Source organism: Meles meles, chromosome 16 (assembly GCF_922984935.1).
Source record: "Meles meles chromosome 16, mMelMel3.1 paternal haplotype, whole genome shotgun sequence".
Taxonomy (NCBI): Eukaryota; Metazoa; Chordata; class Mammalia; order Carnivora; family Mustelidae; genus Meles; species Meles meles.
In genome coordinates, this window is record NC_060081.1 from 44,087,716 (window position 1) to 44,109,648 (window position 21,933).

At 36.7% G+C, this 21,933-nt stretch overlaps 2 protein-coding genes across 9 annotated transcripts in view; one reads left to right on the forward strand and one right to left on the reverse strand.

The window, feature by feature from the left end:
• NDUFAF5 (NADH:ubiquinone oxidoreductase complex assembly factor 5) overlaps window positions 1–1,637 on the reverse strand; it is a 29,514-nt gene extending 27,877 nt beyond the window's left edge. For all 6 annotated transcript variants that reach the window (XR_006815313.1, XR_006815311.1, XR_006815310.1 and 3 more), the window contains exon 1: window positions 1,377–1,637. Coding sequence is in view for 2 of the 6 variants with exons in the window: in XM_045981001.1 (XP_045836957.1) it covers window positions 1,377–1,598 (222 nt within the window). In the remaining 4 variants the exon portion in view is untranslated. The remainder of the gene's footprint in view (window positions 1–1,376) is intronic.
• A 69-nt stretch (window positions 1,638–1,706) lies between these two features.
• The window catches only part of ESF1 (ESF1 nucleolar pre-rRNA processing protein homolog), a 67,595-nt gene continuing 47,368 nt past the window's right edge, over window positions 1,707–21,933 (forward strand). The window contains exons 1-8 of one of the 3 annotated variants that reach the window (XM_045981127.1): window positions 1,707–1,793; window positions 3,350–4,034; window positions 7,307–7,686; window positions 8,706–8,819; window positions 10,707–10,807; window positions 11,794–11,946; window positions 14,169–14,283; window positions 15,931–16,078. In XM_045981127.1, coding sequence (XP_045837083.1) covers window positions 3,392–4,034; window positions 7,307–7,686; window positions 8,706–8,819; window positions 10,707–10,807; window positions 11,794–11,946; window positions 14,169–14,283; window positions 15,931–16,078 — 1,654 coding nt within the window. In that variant the 5' untranslated portion in view covers window positions 1,707–1,793; window positions 3,350–3,391. Of the gene's footprint in view, window positions 1,794–1,931; window positions 2,075–2,686; window positions 3,067–3,349; window positions 4,035–7,306; window positions 7,687–8,705; window positions 8,820–10,706; window positions 10,808–11,793; window positions 11,947–14,168; window positions 14,284–15,930; window positions 16,079–21,933 lie in introns of those variants that run through there. The other 2 variants (XM_045981129.1, XM_045981126.1) reach the window with 2 other exon arrangements.

A 21,933-nucleotide genomic window follows, 5' to 3' on the forward strand; every position in this document is an offset into this window, starting at 1 on the left:
TTTCAAATGAGTACAAATCAGAGATCTTAATTTATCTTCCTAAAACATAAACCAGATCCTATGATCCCAGTACTTAAAGCCATCCAGGTGCTCAACAGGCTAGGAGTGCCTGGATGGTTCAGTCGGTTAAAAGACTGACTCTTGATTTTTGGCTCCAGTAATGATCTCAGGGTTCAAGCCCCAGGTTGATTTTCCAACCCCTATCCCCAAAACCAAAACCAAAAAACCATTCAACAGGTTCACATTCCTCTATAGCAGGGCTGACCAACAGAAAAACAATGAGAACAATATATGTCATTTTAAATTTTCTAATAGCCACTTTTAAAAAGTAAAAAGGAACAGAAGAAATTATTTTTCACATATTTTACTTAACACAATATATCAAATCTACCATTTCTTTTTTAAAAAGATATTTTATTTATTTGACAGAGAGAGAGATCACAGTAGGCAGAGAGGCAGGGAGAAAGGGGGAAGCAGGTTACCTGCTAAGCAGAGAGCGCGATGCGGGGCTTGATCCCAGGATCCTGAGATCATGACATGAGACGAAGGCAGAGGCTTAACCCACTGAGCAACCCAGGCGCCCCTCAAAACTACAATTTCAACATGTAATCAAGATTTTTAAAAATCTACTAATGAAATATTTTGCATCCTTTTTTCACACTAAGTTAGGGTTTGAAATCTGGTGCATTTTACAGATGCATTGCATCTCAATTGGACTAGCTATATTTCAAGCACTCAGTAGCCACATGTGGCCAGTGATTATTATACTGATTGGGCAGTTCAGTTGGACGAGAAAATCCAAAGTTCCTATCTTCTACTGCCCTAATAACCTGCGCCCTCCTTGACCTCCTCTCCCACTCTCTCCTTCACTGAAGCTTCACTAGAGACCTCAATAAGGTCCTTTCCGCCTCAGAAACTCTTCTTCCCTTTGCTTATAAAACTCCAGATCTTATCTTGTCTAATTCCTCATCATGTCGTCTGCCTGAGCGGCCTTCTCTGACCATAGCAGTCACTATACTACTTCACTTAAGCACCTCACCTTACTTCTTTGGCTGAAATTACATTTCTTGTTCACCGACGCCCACAAGAATGAAATTTCCTGAGGGTATTGGTCTTATTCTGCCCATGACAGAGCTGTAACTCAAGCAATATTTGCTGTGAGTGAGTGAATGGATGAATAAATAGCAACGTACAAATATCCTCACCCATCCCCTCAGTGATTACAGTAGACGCTCAGATAGGCAGGGCAGCTGCTCAAGGTCACCCGGCGAGATGGGGCGAAGTGGGCTCAGGTGGGGTCGGCTGGGGCCTGGCCGGAGCCCCTCATCCGACGCCAGAGCTAAGGGCCGTCCTCTCCCACTGCCCCGCGGACTTACCTCCTCCTTCAGGTAGTCAAACTTCATGGGCTCAGGCTGCCGGGCCGCCCAGTTTTTCTGTTTCCTCTTCAAATCCCGATCGAAGATATTTAGGGCTCTGGGCGAGGTGCTGCCCGTGGAAGAGACGCCGGAAGCGACCTCCCTGAGGCCGAAGTTCTTTGCTGGGCCCCCCGCCGCGGGCGATCGCAGCCTCAAGCCCCAAAGACCGGCCAGCCGCAGCATGTCAGGGGGAGACGCCACTTGCCTGCGCACTTATCTTGCGCATGCGCCGCCGCGGCTCCCGCGCCTGCTCCGAAGATCGCCGCAGAAAGGAAAAAGGAGGTAGTTTGGCCCAGCTCTCTTGCCATCTCGGCGGAGCGTCACGCAGAGGATTGTGGGTCGGGGTGGCACGTGAGACTCGGCGAGAGCTCGGAGGAGGTGAGTGGGTTTGGATTTCAAGAAGATGGACTGTGGAGAGTGCCGAACCGGTTTTTGACAGGGTCTTCTTTGGATTCATGACGGGTTGCGCCCTTTTTCTTTCCCATTCTAGTCTCATTTTTCAGACTTCTTGGTCCTCCCCAGGGTCCTGTCGAGGGGCCTTAGCCGAGTAGCTGTGCCTTGAAGTTTGGGCTTGGGAAGGGGATCGCCGTTCTAGGACCACCCTGGTGTTCTCCGCCTTATAGGTAGTTAGAGGGGAGAGTGAAGGTGGGCGTCGGAAGGTGAGGTCAGGTCACCTATCTCTGTCTGAATATCTGATGTTTATCGAATGCTTTTGTTGTAAACATTTATATGCATTGCCACTCACAGTTGGGTGAGATGGTACCTACCTCGGTCCCTACCTGTTCAGAGGTTAAATGCTTCATGTATAAGTGCATCATTGAAACTTATGTGTCTTTTTTTGATGTATAAAAATTGTTTTCAAATTTAAGGAAAAAAATTCAAGGCTTGCTTTCAGAACACAGCACTGCGATTGCTACCCTGTTTGATCAGTTCCTTTTTGTTCATAATAGTCAACGACTCTTGGGATGCCTGGGTGGCTCATCGGTTAAGGGTCTGCCTTCGGCTCCGGTCGTGATCCCACGATCCTGGATCGAGTTCCCCCATGGGCCCCTTGTTCAGCCGGGAGCGTGCGTCTCCCTCTACCTGCCGCTCTCCCTGCTTGTGCGCGGTTTATCTCTCTCTCTCTGACAAATGGATAGATAAAATCTTAAAAAAAAAAAAAAAAAAAAAAAAAAAAAAGGCCATTGACTCTTAGCTCTGCAAGAATCTAATGGAGATGGAGAAAAATACTAACCTCTCTCTCTCCCTCTCTCTTCTCTCTCTCTCTCTCACACACACACACACACACACACAGTATAATATGTTTGGGGAGAATCAGTCCACTTGGGCTTTATAGAATAAATTATAGAGAGAAGTGATGTTTGTTAATAACTAGGATAAAAGTTTACCAGGTTTTTGAAGGATGGTCGGATTTAAAAAGGGAGTTTTGTGAGCTGAATCTGAGTTGATTTGAGTCTATTTAGTTAGGAGACCAGCGTTGTACAACTGAAGGCTGATCAAAGTGGTAGCATGAAGTAAGGACTAACAGGAAGAGTGGGACCAGAATGTGATGAAAGAAATAGGATCAACTGAGGCTTGGGAAACTTGATTACATTAGCTTTTAACTTGTAACAGGTACACAGGTATACAAAAAGAAATGTAGAAATTCCAGGTGAGTGCAATTGGCTAGTAAGCATTTGTCTCCCTCTGCAAAGCCCTGGAATTCTGCTTGGTTTTGTTTTAAATTTATTTCTCCAAATGCTCTATAATCAAAAGAGGATATTCTGATAGTTTTTGCTTTTCTGTATGTGACTCAGAATAAGTTTGGGAAATGAAATTGGATGTGTTACCTTTATTTATATTTAACTTAGACTATATTGTGAATAAACATTTTTTCCCTAAGCATCTTTTTTTAACTAATCCTTCATTATTGTAATATTTGTTTCACTCCTTAGGATTTGATTTCTTGAAGCATTTGTCCAGTCAGACATTTAAAAATGGCATCCAAACAAGAAATAATGAGTGACCAGCGATTTAGGAGGGTTACAAAAGATCCAAGATTTTGGGAAATGCCAGAAAAGGACCGAAAAGTCAAAATTGACAAGAGATTTCGAGCAATGTTTCATGACAAAAGGTTCAAGTTGAATTATGCTGTGGATAAAAGAGGACGCCCTATCAACCACAGCACTACAGAGGACTTGAAACGTTTTTACGATCTTTCAGATTCTGATTCAGATCTATCTGATGAAGATGGTAAAGCATTGAACCAAAAGAAGATGAAGAAGAAAAAACCCCAGACTAACAACAAAATAGAATCAAAAAATATAGTTGAGGAGAAAAAGAAAGAAACCAAGAAAATTAATCAGAAGGATTCTGGAGATAAAAATGATTTAGGCAACTCTGACCGAATCCAGAAAATGAAAAAGTCATGCAACTCTAAGAAGGTAGATTCAAAAATAATTCCCAAGAAAGACACAGAAGAATTTACACAAAAAAGTACAATAGAGAAAAAAAGCGTTATTCAGCATTGTACAGACTCATGTCCCAAAGGAAAACTAAGCACAGGAGACTTGGGCCCCTCTGAAATTGTGAAATCTCCCAAGGTCACGCACTCTGAGGCAAGAAGAGAAATGCAGTCAGGTTGGTTGGAAAGAATTATAGGTTCTTTGATATTACATTATTTGTTTCTAGACTGATTTTCTTAAAAAAGGCATATATAACATTTTCATAGTATAATGGGAATGATCATAAGCATAAAGCTGTGAAAGAAAAAAAATGCCACATAATGATTATTCATTTTTTATTTGGTGCTATAATGGCTGGGAGAGAAAAACTTGAGGCTAAGCAATGATTTTGATTTGTGCTAGGCACTAGTGAGAGTTGCATACTTTAACCACATCAAGTGTTATATGTTGTCATCAATAGTAAGAGGAGGTGTGTCTGAAGAGGGCTAGTAGAGTTGTGTATTCATCCATCCTTCATTCATTCAACTACTTTTAGTAACTAATATGTGGCAGGTAGAATGTGAGTAAGACATGGTCCTCCATCTTGGGGCTACTGCTAGCTTATATGATGCCTGTGCAAATTAGAAAAAGTTATGCCCTTTTGGATACATAGAACTCCTGGAGTTCACAGTTTGGTAAGGGACAGCATCTTTGAGTGATGCAGTAGGTTTATTCCCCCTGAGTAGACACAGCACCTTTGCAAGGTGCATAGCTAGTTGAGTGGATTTCATCTTGATTTCATCCCTTCCTAAGATCCTGTATTGCAAATAAAAGCCTGCTAAACTCTGCAGTGGCACCAGCCAACTATTTCAATGTGTAATCAACTCAAATTTTAATGGCATAGTTTGCGTTCTATTTTCATACTAATCTGAAATACAAAATTTGGACGAGCCACATTACAAGTGCTCGCTTGCTGCATGTGGCTGCTGGCTACAAACGGGACACCACAGATCTAATGTGGAAGAAATTAGATCTGTAATATAATATAAATAACAGTATGTGCCATAAAAAGTGTTTAGCAGAGGGCTATGGGAATTCAGAGGAAGAGGTCACTCAAGGTATGGTAACCAGAGAAATTCTTAGGGGAAGTACCAATGGGTTTGGAAAAAATAAATCGAGAGACCAGAGCACTTTATATAGAAAGCACTTTTTTGAGCAAAGATGTGGTTGGATATGTTCAGAAGAGATCAGTATTCCCATTTAATTAGATAATAGGGTCTCTGAAGGGGTAAGTAGGTAATACAACTAGAAATGGTTGTTTGGAACTAAGAAACATCTGTTCTGGTTCATGCTTACTTGTTTACTGAGCTTGTTAAAATTTGGTGTCACCTCCAGTAGCAAGAAATTTTGAGTGTTGGTGTTGCCTCTTGTTTATGTTGTTAACTGAAAATTGGTATTCAGATGAGCCAAAGGCTGGCCATGATTACAAGATTCAAGGAAGATAGATATTGGGGAAAAGTCAGAGAGGACTAGACAGGCTGAGATCACATTTGAAAGATAGGAGGTATTAGGCAGTGGATAAAATTCTAGATAGCAGTGACTAGGAGGTCCGAGTGGGATCTCATTCCTTTAATAGTGGAACCAGGAGGCAGCAAACTGAGGTATAGGGAGAGGGATAGGAGTTTGGTTACTGAAATTGGAGAATAAGATCAAAATAGGAACAGCAGCAGTGTTTGTTTGATGCTGTTTGTGAGGTAAATTACTCTAGCATCTTTTAAATTTCACTTGATTTAGAGCACTGGATTAATAAAACATATCCATATAATCCTTTGGATTGATTTTACAGAATCTTTTTGCTTATCTTTTTTTATTAAAATTTCTCCATAAACTTGAGAAATTAGGATAGATTAATCAGGAAACAAGGCTAAAGTGATTTAGTGAGGGTATACAGAGTTGGGCCTGCAATTCACGTCTTCGAAAAATCTTTCTACTGCATCATGTTGCTTCCAGTAGTTTACATTTGTTCCACAGTCCAGAAAGGCATTATGTAATAAGTAGGGATAAATGACTTTATATGTACACCATCTTTTGTTCCTTATTCATCAGTTACCAGCAACTATGTGCAGAGAGGTGTTTTTTTGTTTTTTAAGATTTTATTATTTGAGAGAGAGATCATGAGCAGGGGGAACCGGGTAGAAGGAGAAGCAGACTCCCCACTGAGCAGGGAGCTCGATGTGGGACTCCATCACAGGATCATGGGATCATGATCTGAGCCAAAGGTAGATGCCAACCTACTGACTCACCCAGGCACCGCTGCAGAGAGCTTTTTAAATGCTACAAGGTTAAAGGTGATGGAAAGAGTGCAATTTGGTATTTTGTGTCGTAAATGTTGATGCCTAGCACTTGCACTCCTAAGAACTTATTTTAAGTAAATGATTGCACATTTGTGCAAAGAATGTGCATCTTAGGGCTGCCTGGGTGGCTCACTTGTTAAGCCTCTGCCTTTGGCTCAGGTCATGATCCTGGGGTTCTGGGATCGATCCCGGCATCTGGCTCCCTGCTCAATGGGAAGCCTGCTACTCCCTTTCCCACTCTCCCTGCTTGTATTCCCTCTCACTGCCTCTCTCTTTCTGTCAAGTAAATAAATAAAATCTTAAGAAAACGTACACCTTACCATTGTTTTTAAAATTTAAAAAGTAATATAAATCATTAGGGACTTGATTAAATTGTGATATACCCAAACATGTTTATAATATATAAAGATTTTATTTATTTATTTGGCAGAAAGATAGTACAAGTAGGCAGAGGGAGCAGGAGAAGCAGGCTCTCTGCTGAGCAAAGAGCTGGACGTGGGGCTCGATCCCAGGTCGCAGGGATCACGACCTGAGCGGAAGGCAGAGGCTTAACTGATTGAGCCACCCAGGCACCCCTCCCTTTTCCTTTTCCTGAGTTCAGTGCATTTTACATAGTAGATGATAAATATTTAGTCAATGAATGACTATTATAAGACTATAGGACCAAGAAAAAAACTAAGTTTGGATTTCATTCCAAGTGTTAAGCTTTTAATGTTTTTTTTTCTTTTAATTCTGGAAGCAGAGCCTTTAAGCAGAAACATAAGTTCCAACTTAAAGGTGAATAAACTGTGCAAGGTACTGTATATCAGCATACTCACATACCCACAGTAGAAGCATATGATTGCTCTAGAAATAGAAAATGAGTTTTTTAAGAGTTACATGGGTTAAAAAAATCCAACTTAAGTAAAAATAGTCTTTTACTTTTCATATATCGCTAACCATAGTTAGTTACTAAGTCAAGATTTAGCAGAAAACTTATTATTTTGCTTTGCATAGGTGATCTCATCCACAACACAACTTATATTTTTCCTGGATTTGAGGTCAAAATAAGTTGGATTCAATCTAATTGTGTCTACATTTTCTTAATTTCTCCCTCCTTTAATCTTTTTTGCAGTGGTTCCTCTAATAATGGCAAGAGACAGTGACGGTTATGAAAACTCTACAGGTGGTAAGATGTTTGACAAAGATGCTCTGGAGGAAGATTCAGAAAGTGCTAGTGAAATAGGTGATGAGGAATCTGAAGATGGAATTACACGCACTGGTAGAGCTTCAGATGATGATGATGTTGATGGAAATGAAAGTGATGAGGAGGAAGATGAAGATGAGGATAGTGATGATGATGAAAGTGACAGTGGCCCTGATCTTGCAAGGGGTAAAGGAAATATAGAAACTAGTTCTGAAGATGAAGAAGATACGGCAGATTTACTGCCAGAGGACTCTGGTTTTGAGCATGCTTGGAGAGAATTAGATAAAGATGCTCCTCGGGCTGATGAGGTGAACTTTTGAATAACTAAGATTTTTTGTGAAAAGCGTAGTAAAAATAACTTTTATAGATGGTGCAATTGATGTCATTAAACTGGGTGTGAAAACTTCTTAGTAAATAATAATCTTAATTGTTCTGATTGAAACTTTTTGATACAAAAAAACTTGATATGGATTGTAGCTATATAAATTAGATGTTTGTCCAAGCAAATAGAGATTAGTTAAAGAAATAATTAAAGGTCACATGACATTTTTAAGATTTTATTATTTGACAGACAGTGAGAGGGAACACAAGCAGGGGGAGTGGGAGAGGGAAAAGCAGGCTTCCTGCTGAGCAAGGAGCCTAATGGTGGGACTCGATGCCAGGACCCTGGGATCTTGACCTGAGCCAATGGTAGACCGGTAATGACTGACACCCAGGCACCCCAGGTCACATGAAATTTTTAGAAGATAGTTATTGTAGCTGGTAGTTTATATTTCAGTTCCTACTGCACTATTAGAAATGCTTTAGGGTAGCATACTCAACCTCCATACTAATGCAGGGGTAACAAAATAGCTTAACAAACTTGGTTGTTAAAAAGTAAGCTGATTGGGATACCCAGGTGGCTCAGTCGGTTAAGCTTCTGCCTTCGGCTCAAGTCATGATCCCAGGATCCCGTTATTGGGTCCCATGTCGGGCTCCCTGCCCAGTGAGGAGCTTGTTTCTCCTTCTACCTGCCACTTCCCCTACTTGTACTCTCTCTCTCTCTGGCAAATGAATAAATACATAAAATCTTTTAAAAAAAAGTCAGCTGATTATCAAGTTCTGATTCAAGAACTAAGAACCTAGTAAGAGAAAGTGCTTATCTATCTGTTGACATTTTTACCATTTCTGACTCAGGTGAAGTTTAATTTAACATATTGAAACGACTTAGATAAATACTGTGTTGATGATTTCAGAATTTGGGGGAAAGAAGACATTTTTTAATATATTTTGTAAGTGATGGGAATGATAGAGATTATGTAATATTTAATTTTTTCTCATTTCTTAGGTTACACGTCGTTTAGCAGTTTGCAACATGGACTGGGACAGATTAAAGGCAAAAGATTTGCTAGCTCTGTTCAATTCATTTAAACCTAAAGGGGGTGTTATATTTTCTGTAAAGGTGAGAATTGATTTCATTTTGAAATATTTCTAAACATTTTAAATTTAATCTTTTTTTAGGTCATAGTTTTCCTTTTAAGGAAAATAATCTGGTGGTTGTCTGGTGGAGTTAGACACAAAACTTGTAGAATAGATGTAAAAGTTAGAAAGGAAGAGGTAAAATTATTGCTCTTGGTGGGTTTTACGATTGTATGTATTTTAAAAACCTAAAGAATACAATTGAAAAGCTAATGTAAAATCCTTGGGAATTACCTTAAATATATGTGATAGATATGAAGTAAACTATAACACTGGATAAATTTGAAAAACTTAAATAATTGTTGAGATACCATATTTCTGGAGAGCAAGCCTAGTGATTAAGAATCTAGGCTTTTCAGTATGACAGACCCGCATTCAAATCTTGACCTTGATACATGCCGTGTGGTCTTGGGCATTTTATTAATTTCTCAGATGTGTTCTCTCACCTGACAACATAACATAATGTTATGTATAATAACATAACAATAGCATTTCCTAGGGTAGCTGTAAGGATGAAATGAAAAGAAGCTCACATTAAGTCTCTAGTACAGTACCAGAAACAGCTCTAAATTATTGTTTTGTTTAAGTATTTAAAGATGTCAGTTCTATAGCTTTACTGTACTTTTAGTTATAATCTCAGTTCAGATCAAAGAAAAAGGATACCAGTAATCATCTAGAAGAATAAATAAGTGAGAATGACTAATAAATTTTTAGGAAAACATACCAGTATAAAAGGATTTGCTCTGTGAGGTACAAATGTGAACATTTTATATTACTACAAGAGTTAACAAGTTTGGTTAAAAATGGAAAGACAAATTGATGGAATGAAATAGGTAAATAGAAAAATTCATATTATAATACAGGCCAAAATAAGCTTGAATTGGGACAAGTGAGTGAGTCTTTGTATAAAGAGCTTAGTTCAGATCTTCACCTCATCATGGTCCAAAATAAACTCCAGATAAAGTAAGGAAAAAAAAATTAAAACTCAAACCATAGAAACAGAATAAAATGGGATTGTGTTTCTATTAAATCTTGTGTTTCAGGAAATGCATGGTAAGAATTTCTAGACTTGGAAAAACAGAATCAGCAGATGTGACTACATATGTATTTAAAATTTCCACATCAAAACCTATTGCCACTCGAATTAGGAAAACTCAAATCCCCTATTTAATAAATTGCAGATTGCAGAGAACTCAGAAAAGCATGTATTGGTTAGCAAAAATATATAAAGCCCAGTAATGTCAAAATAATACAAATTAATACAGTTTTATTTTTTCTCAAAAGTAGCCAACATACAAAATTACCAAATCCCAATGAGGGTGAATCCTTTTTCTTTTACCAAGACCCTCTAAACTGTGTGGTAAGATTACTGTCAGTTCTTTTCTATTTAAAGTATTTTTTAAAAGAAAGCATTGGATAAATGATACGACTTAAGAGAGAAAACAAAATTGTTTTTCTTTATGTTTTATATATTTCCTTAATCATTTTTGTGTATTTGTGCCAACTATTTAATCTAGTCATGTGTGTTTGTGTGTGTGTGTGTACTTTAAGTTCCTTGAGCACTTAGAGTCTTCTTTTGCTTTTGTTAATTTTTCTTTTGGATCCCAGGACCATCTTGTTCTAGTTGACGTATGCAGGAGATAAATCTATTTTTGTTCTCAAGCTCCATATCGTTACTCTCCAGCGAAAACTATTTTTAAGGAGATTCCTCAGGGTGTTTTAGCTTCCTGTAGTAGGTTTGGAAGTGAGTCATCCTTGCTGTTTTCATCGAGTTCACTTGTAACTCTCAGAATTCCTGACCTTGACAGGTTTGAGCGTTTTAAGAGAAGTAAAGTATAAATTACATTGATCTTATTTTTTGTGTGTCTAGATATATCCTTCGGAGTTTGGAAAGGAGAGGATGAAGGAAGAACAAATTCAAGGACCAGTAGAGTTATTAAGTATTCCTGAAGATGCCCCTGAAAAGGACTGGTATTAACCTGTTACAGAAAAGAAAACTAAATCTCCTAAGTTCATGTCGCTAACTCAGAATTCTGGTCACTTTAATGGGACTAAAGTATATGTTGTGCCTGCCTTTCATAGTTTAAAAAAAGTTGCAAGCAGATTAAAGTCTATCAGAAGTGGCACACTATTCCAACAACCTTTTGTGTGTATATCATATTTCTATATTCACCAAAACAATTATTGCAGTTTTGAAAAACATTTCATGATTAGACTGATTTAAGGTTCTCAGCCTCCTTGCTCTTAGTAAGTTTTGCCTTTTTCCTGGAATGTTGCTTTCCATATATGTGGCACTGAAACCCTGTTTGCCTTCGAAATATATAATTTTTTTAAATTTAAGGATTAAATAAAAAAAATAATGTTTTTATCATCATAATGTATAGAAAAAATGTAAGGTAGTTTTTAAACCACTAGGTGGAGCTAAATGTGCATGTAATAAAAATGGTAGTTAAATAGATTATTGGCAGAACAGCCAATGAAGACCCTCAAGGAGTATGTTGTAGTTCAATGAAATTAAACTTATAACCATTTAGACTTGACAGCACATAAATCTGGAATAAACATTTTCGAGATTAGGAATTTTCATTGTACTTAGAGCTAATGTTTTCCTAGCATATTTATTTTATAATACAGTGATCTTGTTCAGGAGTTTTACTTGAGAAACTATAGGTGGTAGCAAAACAAAAAAGACTATTCAAGAATTAAAATTATGAGTTAGCATATGTAATTCTCACATGCTCCTTTTCTGGATACTAAAATTCAATCAAAATATTATCAGAATAATAAATTGAGCTTAGATATTTAATACCCATAAAGGTAGAATCTAAGGAAAGATAGATTGGTATGAAGACCAGGTTGTAATATATTTTTCTTGAAATGATCACATTTATTTTTTAAAGGAAGGTAGGTATTTGTGTTCCTGAATAAATAAGTTTAATGAGTTTTCTACCTTTTAGGACTTCTAGAGAAAAGTTGAGAGATTATCAATTCAAACGACTCAAATACTATTATGCAGTAGTGGACTGTGATTCTCCTGAAACAGCTGGTAAAATTTATGAGGATTGCGATGGCTTGGAATTCGAAAGTAGTTGTTCATTCATAGATTTAAGGTAATCTAGTATGTGTCTTGCCAGTTCTGTCTTGTAGCATAATATTATTGTAGGAAGTAAGACATTAGACTGGTAGTATTTTCTGTTGTTTCATATTGTAAAAGAGGATTTTTTGCTTTAGGTGAACTCTGTCCTGTGGAACATCACTCTTAACAAAGAAGACTATAATGAGAAAATTTTAAAGTGTTGTATATGAGTCACTCAACATTTATATCCTGAATTTCCAATATATTGTCAATGTTTTTAGGATAATGGCTTATATGCAGTGATATTTCTTTGCAACTCTCTTTTAGAACTAGGAGCCAGGTGAATTAACTTTGAAAAAGGCACTGTGGCGGGGGCAAAGGTATTTCCTAATAAACTGGTTCCTCTAGACCTGTGCTGTCTAATACAGTAGTTACTACTCATATCTGACTGTTTAGTTAAAATTTTAAAAAATTTTAAATTTTCATTTACTTCATTACTAGACACATTTGAAGTACTTACTGGCCACATATTGGACAGAGCAGATACAGGACATTGCTATCATCACAGAATGTTCCATTGGAGAGTGCTGCTCTAAATGCTCAGTGAATGGATGGTGTTGCTGGCTTTGTCTTCAGACTTGGGCATTATTTTCACCCCCTGTGCAGGTTTCACTGGTCCAAAGCTGAAAAACCTTAAATGGTGGTAAATGTCAGTTCTGAGGAAACGGGAATCTGAACTACTATACCATTTTTTCATTAGCCTAGTGTTTTTGAACCTAGTAAATCATTCTCCTGTGACACTTGGAATAGAAATCAGTTCTTTTGTTTCCAGGTTTGTGAGAGGCTTTGTTCTCAAAATGAAATATTCTGGAAAAAAAAAAAAAAAAGGATCATTTCATAGTTCCTGGCTTTCATATTTCAAAGGCATTTGGACTGGTATAAAAATATAAGTAAAAATTTTTGAATTGATAATTTAAGGTAAGATTTTAGTATGCTTGCATTTATAACAAGAAAGGCTTATCTCATCAGACAAGTATTTCTTTCTTTTTTCTTTTAACAATTTCAATAGGAGGTACCAAACATTTGTTAGAATGTCAAACTCCTGGGTTTCATGAATTCATGTTAATGTGTTCTTTTCAGGATCATTTTGTTCTGTTTTCTTTTTGGAATAAGGATAGAATAAGGGTAGTTAGAATAAACTCTGGCAGGCCTAGAAGATAAGATCAATGAGCATGGAAAAAAATTACATTCCCTGTTTTATTTTGTTAAACATAACTTCAGAAAAGAAAGTTGAGTTTTCTGCTACCATCCAATTATCTAGAAACTTTGTTTCATCTGCCCCAAAATATAAATGCATGCATATTAATAACACTTAAAAATACTGATTTCAGATTTTTTTCTTCTAGTCTTTTTAAAAGTATTGCTGGAGAAGGATATTTTGTAAACCTAATGAGCCTTAATTACCTGTTTCTTCCCCCCAGAATCATTTTTGGTAGATTATAGAGCATATGCTTTTTGTGTGTATGGAACCAAAAATTTCCTTCTATAAATTATAAAACCTAAATGTATTAACCATGGGTTATTTAACTCTGCTTTTTCACCCTATGTTTTAAGGCTAAAACATAGGGTGAAAAAGCAGAGTTAAATATAAATAATATAAATATAAATATATTTATAAAAAAAAATATAAATGCCTAAGCATTGTCAGACAATTACAGTGGTTAATTTACATCTAATAGCTAATTATTTGTGAAAATAATTACAAATTATCTTTGTAAGATAAATTATGAAGATTTTTAAGTCATAAAGAATCAACCTTAAGCATTTTTCTTATTTTCAGTGACACCTTATGTGTCTGATACTTTACATTCAGAACACTTATCTACTATTAATTCTATCTGATCTTCAGCATACCATATATAGCAAATGAAGATTGTGCAGGAGTCTAGATCTTTTTGAAACATGAGGGACCCATGTGTGTTTGCACCTGACTGATATTAACTGACTCCCAGCACAGGGCTTCTGCCTACAGAGTTCACTCAGATTTAGTGGAATTAGAGATTTATAGTTAGTGAATTTCAGAAATTTTGTGCCAAGGTTATTTCTAACATAGTTTGCCCCGTCTACATATGTGTTCTATAGAAACTTTTACGGTATGCATATATAAACTATAACTAATTAGAAAAAAACCTAAACTCTGGTTGTTTATCACTACAGCATATGTTTAAATAAATTTATTTTTTCTTTGCTTCTTAGGTTTATACCAGATGATACTACTTTTGATGATGAACCCAAGGACGTGGCCTCAGAAGTGGATTTAACAGCATATAAACCAAAATATTTCACATCTGCTGCAATGGGAACATCAACGGTATCTCTTAACTTTTAAAAATGTATAGCTGGGCTCTTGCTTTCAAAAAAGAATTTGTGTATTATTTACTTACAGCATCTTCAGAAATGGGAAGTATTCAAAATTTTAATGCACATATACAAATAAAAGTGAGACACAAGTGTATTTGGATTTTTATCTACTACATCTGTTTGAACCTATTTTCAGATTTTTGTTATCCTTTTAAGCTTAGTCAATACCCGCAAATGTTTCTTTTTTCCTCTATCTTTCCCACATATTCTTATTCAGTTAAATTCTTTTATTAGTAATATGTCAGTTATTAATATCCTGAGGAGGGGGAAGGAGGTAACAGATAACCTCAAATCACAGTTAAAACCAGTGGAAATTTTAAATAGGAACACATTTTTTTCTGCAGATATGATCTGAAATTATAAAAATAATTGAAGTAGAATAATTCAGGACTATTAGATATCACATTATTGCTTAGTAATGAACAGCCAGAAGATTTCTATTGAATTAATTTGTTACTTAGCTGCCTACCTTCTCTCTTCTCCTTTCCCCTACCCCCACCATATACCTCCGGCCCACAGATAGACTCTGCAGGAACCACACAGGTTTACCATTGCTTTTTCTGTGACAGACCACTGTGCTCTTCTGAGAATAGGCTGGTGGTAGAGAGAGCTACCGAATCAGTCACCTGAATACTATGTTGGGTACTGTTTGGCCTTGTTTAGTGACTGAGTATGGGAAAACCCCAGTTATGTAATAAATGACCTTTAAAAGCTTCAGTAACATAAAATATAGGGCCAGGTTATTTTCAAGACTGAAAAATGACCGAGGCAAGTCTGTACAGACAGCCATTCTGGAATTCTAGGGTCTGGTCATACCATCCACATAAAGATATGTCCCAGTTCCAGCAGCAGTTTTATGGTTATCACTCTGACAAATTATCAGAATAGGGATAATATGACTGACTAATCAGAACTTCTAAGGTAATGACAGCTATCTTAAAGATTCCCTTTGTTAATTGGTGCCCATTTTGTTGTCCTGATCTGAGGAGATTAGACTGAGGGAAAAAACAAACAAACAAGGGTAGGGACCCACCCTGTGATGAAGCTAAAACTTCTGACAAGACCCTGTCTGAGAATGGGGGCAGCATGGAGGACAGGAGCCAAACCAGTCATACTGTAGATGAATTTTTGTATCATGGGGGTTTACCGTACTTCCAACCAGTACATGCCTTTCTTATCAGTGGCTCTTAATCTTTTTTGGAAAAGGACGCTACTGAAATTCTGTTGAAAGCTTTATGAATAGATTTCGTGTAGTTTGTAGACCTCCTGAAAAACTTAGAACTCCAGGTGAAAAACATGTTTTTGTCGACTCATAATGTTAACTCTTTCACTGTGCATTTTATTTCTTTTCCCTACAATTAGTTGAATTTTTACTCCTAATATTAGAATAACTTGCGTATAGCAGAGAGTTAGGAAGGAAAAGGTACAGGTTAATGGATATGGTTCCTCTTTCATAAGTAAAATACTTTCTATTATGCATGTCATTAATTATTTGTTTTAGCATGTCTTTTTTAGCTTACATCCACAGTAGTGATAAATATTCTATGAATATGAGTTACTGACATTTCTGTTTTTATGTTTGTTTTATTGGTGAAAGGTGGAGATCACATGGGATGAGACTGATCATGAAAGAATTACAACACTCAACAGGAAGTTTAAAAAGGAAGAGCTTTTGGACATGGATTTTCAAGCCTACTTAGCTTCCTCTAGTGAGGATGAAGAAGAGATAGAAGAGGAGCTACAGGGTACTTGTTAATCTTTTGATATTTTACATTTGTATGCATTTAGTCTGTGCCTAATCTAGACTTGTTAATGGAAATATGTCTTTGGTGGTAGCTTAAAAGGGAGTGCCAAGCTAATTCGTAAGCTCTCTGCAAAGCATGCTCCCATGTATAGTGTTTTATACACATGCAAATAGTATTTGAAATTTTTTATTTAGAGGTATTTTTCTAGCCTGAATTTCTTTAACCGTGAACATTTTGTTTAAAACTGTACCAAACAGGGCGCCTGGGTGGCTCAGTGGGTTAAGCCTCTGCCTTCGGCTCAGGTCATGATCTCGGGGTCCTGGGATCGAGTCCCGCATCGTGCTCTCTGCTCGGCGGGGAGCCTCCTTCCTCCTCTCTCTCTCTCTGCCTGCCTCTCTGCCTACTTGTGATCTCTCTCTGTCAAATAAATAAATAAAAATCTAAAAAAAAAACCAACAAAAAACTACCAAACAAAAAAAGCCTGGACTTTTAGATTTGTCCTGATTCATATAGTTTTGCAATCTCTTAACAAACTAATAAAATGCCCTATTACCCCTCTTTCTTTCTTTCTTTTTTTTTTTTTAAACTAAGAGCTTCTTTTGGATTGATTATTTTTTAAGATTTATTTATTTATTTTAGATAGCACAAGTGGGAGGGACAGAGGGAGAGGGAGAGAGAATCCCAAGCAGACTTATCACAGGCCTGAGATTATGACCTGAGCTGAAACTGAGAGCTGGATCCTTAACAAACTGTGCCACTCAGGTGCCTCAGTTGATTGAATATTTTTTATATCCATTTCTCTTCAAATAGTTTCAAAGGTAGACTCTGTTTCTGTCCATTTAGTGATTATCCTAGAAATTGTGACTTGCATTCTTAATTTAAGGTCTAATAGTAATTAATATTTTTACCCTCCTAGATAATACAGGGAATCTTAAAACAACTCTCATCCTATTCTGTGTATTGTAATTCTGGTTTTTTGTAAGTCCTATGAGCTGTTAATATTTAAACCGCCCTTATTTCCATTTACCCACATTTCCTCTATTTTCTTAAATCTCATACTTATATCTAGGATCATTTTCATTCTACCTTATGTATATCCTTGATAAGTTCTGGTAGTATTTGCTGGTGTCAAACTCTCTTGAGTTTTAGTATAAAAATATCCTTATTTTGCTTTCATTTGTGAAAGATACTTCCACATGCAAAAAATTGTAGGTGGGAAGTCCTCTCCATCCCCACACTAATAATATCCTACAGACTTGTAGTTTCATTGTTGTTTTTGAGAAATCAGTTGTCTTTTTTTCAGTATTTTGAAGATTACCTGAATTTCTAAATTTTCTTTTTTCTTTTGACTGCTTTTAAACTTTTTTTTTTCTTTTTTTGGTCTTTTGCAGGTTTACTATGATAGTAGATTTCTTTTTATTCATGTGCGTGGGGGTTGTTGGGTTTCTTGCATTTGTGTCATGGTATCTTTCATCAGTTTTGGAATTTTCTCAGCCATTATCTAATTACATATTTCTTCTAACCTGTCCTGGGATTCCAAGTAAGTATATATATTATTTCTCTCCAGTATGACTTTCATCTTGCTACTGTCATAGATTTCTTAATCTGTTATCTCTCTGCTGTGTTCTGGATATTTTCTTTTGACCTGTCTTCTAGTTCATTAATTTGCTTTTTCAACAGTGTTGAATCTGTTGATAGACCTATCCATTGAGTTCCTAATTTTGGTTATTGTATTTTTTCTGTTTGTAAAGTCCTGTTTGGCTATTTTTCAAATCAGCAATATCACTTTTTATAATTATCTATTCATTGCAGATATTTTCAGTCCTTATCTCTGTAAATGGTGTAAGCATGTTTTTGTAGTCTGTGTGTGATAATTTCAGTATTTTAAGTCTTTTGGGGTTCATTTTTTTGTTTACAAGATATTTCTCCTTTGTTTATTTGCATACATGGTTAACTTTGTGTGCTAATTTGATAGTTGAGATGAGTCTCTGATCAGACAGAACTTTCATTTACTCTGGTCATTCTAGGACTACATTACTCTCAAGGTTTAAGACTTCAGGTTCCTGGGACTTTGTGGGTGATGTAAGTCTTCATGAAGGCTGGTTTACTTCTGGTTGGCTTCTACCCTAATTGTTTATCCTTCTGGGTCCCTGCGTAAGGTTGACATAGTAGTTGAAATCTTCTCTTATCTGGTAACATTTGTCCTGTTGGCTCTGGCAGGCTGCCAAAACTTTAGTTTTATAGCTGTTTCTTCTGTAGATCAGTAAATGTTCTCAGGAAAAAAATAAATCTTGAATATAGGATCAACTCCCTGGTACTCCCTTCTTGATTTTGAGTCAGTAATTTTTTACTAATTTATCAGTTCTTTGAAGGTTTTTTTTTTTCCTTTTTTTAAACCCATTGAAGATTTTAAAAATATTTTATCCAACTTGATATGCTTGGTGAAAAGATTGGTCTGAAGTGTCTAGCTTGCCATGAATAGAAGCAGAATTTCTCAGATTATCTATGTCTTATTTAAAATTTTGTTTTGATGATTGAAATGTTCAATAGCATATTTTCTAATTGTATATGTTATTTGCTTAAAATAACTCATTTTTTAAAAAAATAGAACCCCCAAAAAATCTTTTTTCCTGTATGTAGTCTGGCTTTGTTTGGAAATGGTTGCTTAATTGTAATTTCTTTTTTTTTTTTTTCACTTTTTTTAAATTTCTTTTCAGCGTAACAGTATTCATTGTTTTTGCACCACACCCAGTGCTCCATGCAATACGTGCCCTCCCTATTACCCACCACCTGGTTCCCCCAACCTCCTACCCCCCGCCCCTTCAAAGCCCTCAGGTTGTTTTTCAGAGTCCATAGTCTCTCATGGTTCATCTCTCCTTCTAATTTCCCTCAACTCCCTTCTCCTCTCCATCTCCCCATGTCCTCCATGTTATTTGTTATGCTCCACAAATAAGTGAAACCATATGATAATTGACTCTCTCTGCTTGACTTATTTCACTCAGCATAATCTCTTCCAGTCCCGTCCATGTTGCTTCAAAAGTTGGGTATTCATCCTTTCTGATGGAGGCATAATACTCCATCGTGTATATGTACCACATCTTCCTTATCCATTCGTCCATTGAAGGGCATCTTGATTCTTTCCACAGTTTGGCGACTGTGGCCATTGCTGCTATAAACATTGGGGTATAGATGGCTCTTCTTTTCACTACATCTGTATCTTTGGGGTAAATACCCAGTAGTGCAAGTACAGGGTCCTAGGGAAGCTCTATTTTTAATTTCTTGAGGAATCTCCACACTGTTCTCCAAAGTGGCTGCACCAACTTGCATTCCCACCAACAGTGTAAGAGGGTTCCCCTTTCTCCACGTCCTCTCCAATACACATTGTTTCCTGTCTTGCTAATTTTGGCCATTCTAACTGGTGTAAGGTGATATCTCAATGTGGTTTTAATTTGAATCTCCCTGATGGCCAGTGATGATGAACATTTTTTCATGTGTCTGATAGCCATTTGTATGTCTTCATTGGAGAAGTGTCTGTTCATATCTTCTGCCCATTTTTTGATATGATTATCTGTTTTGTGTGTGTTGAGTTTGAGGAGTTCTTTATAGATCCTGGATATCAACCTTTTGTCTGTACTGTCATTTGCAAATATCTTCTCCCATTCCGTGGGTTGCCTTTTTGTTTTGTTGACTGTTTCCTTTGCTGTGCAGAAGCTTTTGATCTTGATGAATTCCCAAAAGTTCATTTTCGCTTTTGTCTCCTTTGCCTTTGGAGACATGTCTTGAAAGAAGTTGCTGTGGCTGATATCGAAGAGGTTACTGCCTATGTTCTCCTCTAGGATTCTGATGGATTCCTGTCTCATGTTGAGGTCTTTTATCCATTTCGAGTTTATCTTTGTGTACAGTGTAAGAGAATGGTCAAGTTTCATTCTTCTACATATAGCTGTCTAGTTTTCCCAGCACCATTTATTGAAAAGAGTGTCTTTTTTCCATTGTATATTTTTTCCTGCTTTGACAAAGATTATTTGACCATAGAGTTGAGGGTCCATATCTGGGCTCTCTACTCTGTTCCACTGGTCTATGTGTCTGTTTTTATGCCAGTACCATGCTGTCTTGGTGATCACAGCTTTGTAGTAAAGCTTGAAATCAGGTAACGTGATGCCGCCAGTTTTTTGTTTTTCAACATTTCCTTAGCAATTCGGGGTCTCTTCTGATTCCATACAAATTTTAGGATTATTTGCTTCAGCTCTTTGAAAATTACCGGTGGAATTTTGATCGGAATGGCATTAAAAGTGTAGATTGCTCTAGGCAGTATAGACATTTTAACAATGTTTATTCTTCCGATCCAAGAGCATGGAATGGTCTTCCATCTTTTTGTGTCTTCTTCAATTTCTTTCATGAGTGTTCTGTAGTTCCTCGAGTACAGATCCTTTACCTCTTTGGTTAGGTTTATTCCCAGGTGTCTTATCGTTCTTGGTGCTACAGTAAATGGAATCGATTCTCTAATTTCGCTTTCTGTATTTTCATTATTAGTGTATAAGAAAGGCACTGATTTCTCTAAATTGATTTGTATCCTGCCACATTACTGAATTGCTCTATGAGTTCTAGTAGTTTGGGGGTGGAGTCTATGGGGTTTTCCACGTAAAGAATCATGTCATCTGCGAAGAGAAAGAGTTTGACTTCTTCATTGCCAATTTGGATACCTTTTATTTCTCTTTGTTGTCTGATTGCCGTTGCTAGGACTTCTAATACTATGTTGAACAAGAGTGGTGAGAGTGGGCATCCTTGTCGTGTTCCTGATCTCAACGGGAAGGCTGCAAGCTTTTTCCCATTGAGGATGATATTTGCTGTGGGTCTTTCATAGATAGATTTTATGAAGTTCAGGAATGTTCCCTCTATCCCTATACTTTGAAGCGTTTTGATCAGGAATGGATGCTGGATTTTGTCAAATGCTTTTTCTGCATCAATTGAGAGGACCATGTGGTTTTTCTCTCTTCTCTTAATGATTTGTTCTATCACATTGATTGATTTGCGAATGTTGAACCATCCTTGTAACCCAGGGATGAATCCCACCTGGTCATGGATAATCTTTTTAATATGCTGCTGGATCCTGTTTGCTAGGATCTTGTTGAGAATCTTAGCATCCATATTCATCAGTGATATTGGTCTGAAATTCTCCTTTTTTGTAGGGTCTTTGCCTGGTTTGGGGATCAGGGTAATGCTGGCTTCATAAAAAGAGTCTGGAAGTTTTCCTTCTGCTTCATTAATTATAATTTCTTAATCAGTTTTTGGTTGATGCTGTCTCCCTGATATATTCACATCTTCATTTATTTATCTGATAGAATTCCCAGTCATGCAAAATTGTGTTAAGAGGTTTAGTGCTGTCAAGGAATACCGTAAATGTTAAGCATGAGTATTTTAAATTAGCAGTCATGAATATTCTTGCTTTTATTTATAGCTTAATATTTTTCATAGCTGTCTTTTGGTTTTGGTTTTTTATATGTGTTATTTTTGTGTCCTGAATATCCAATTAAATAAAATTCTTCTTTAGTATTAACATAGGACCACTAATTCTTAACTTTTTTAGGTCCTGTGATTGGCCTGTCATCATTTCCTTAAACTACTGAAGACATTGCTTCTTTTTCTGAGTTTTTCATGAAGTGCTACTCTTGAACTATGCTCTACACATGGAATGGAAAATCATGCTTAATCATTCTAGTTTCTTTGTTCAGACATCTCATATTAATAAAACCACACAATTTCTTAGGTATTTAATAGTCTTAGAAAAAGTATGATTTGCAAGAGTAGTTATGGGCACAAAAGCCTTCTCATTTATTTTAAGGCCTCAGTGACTGTTG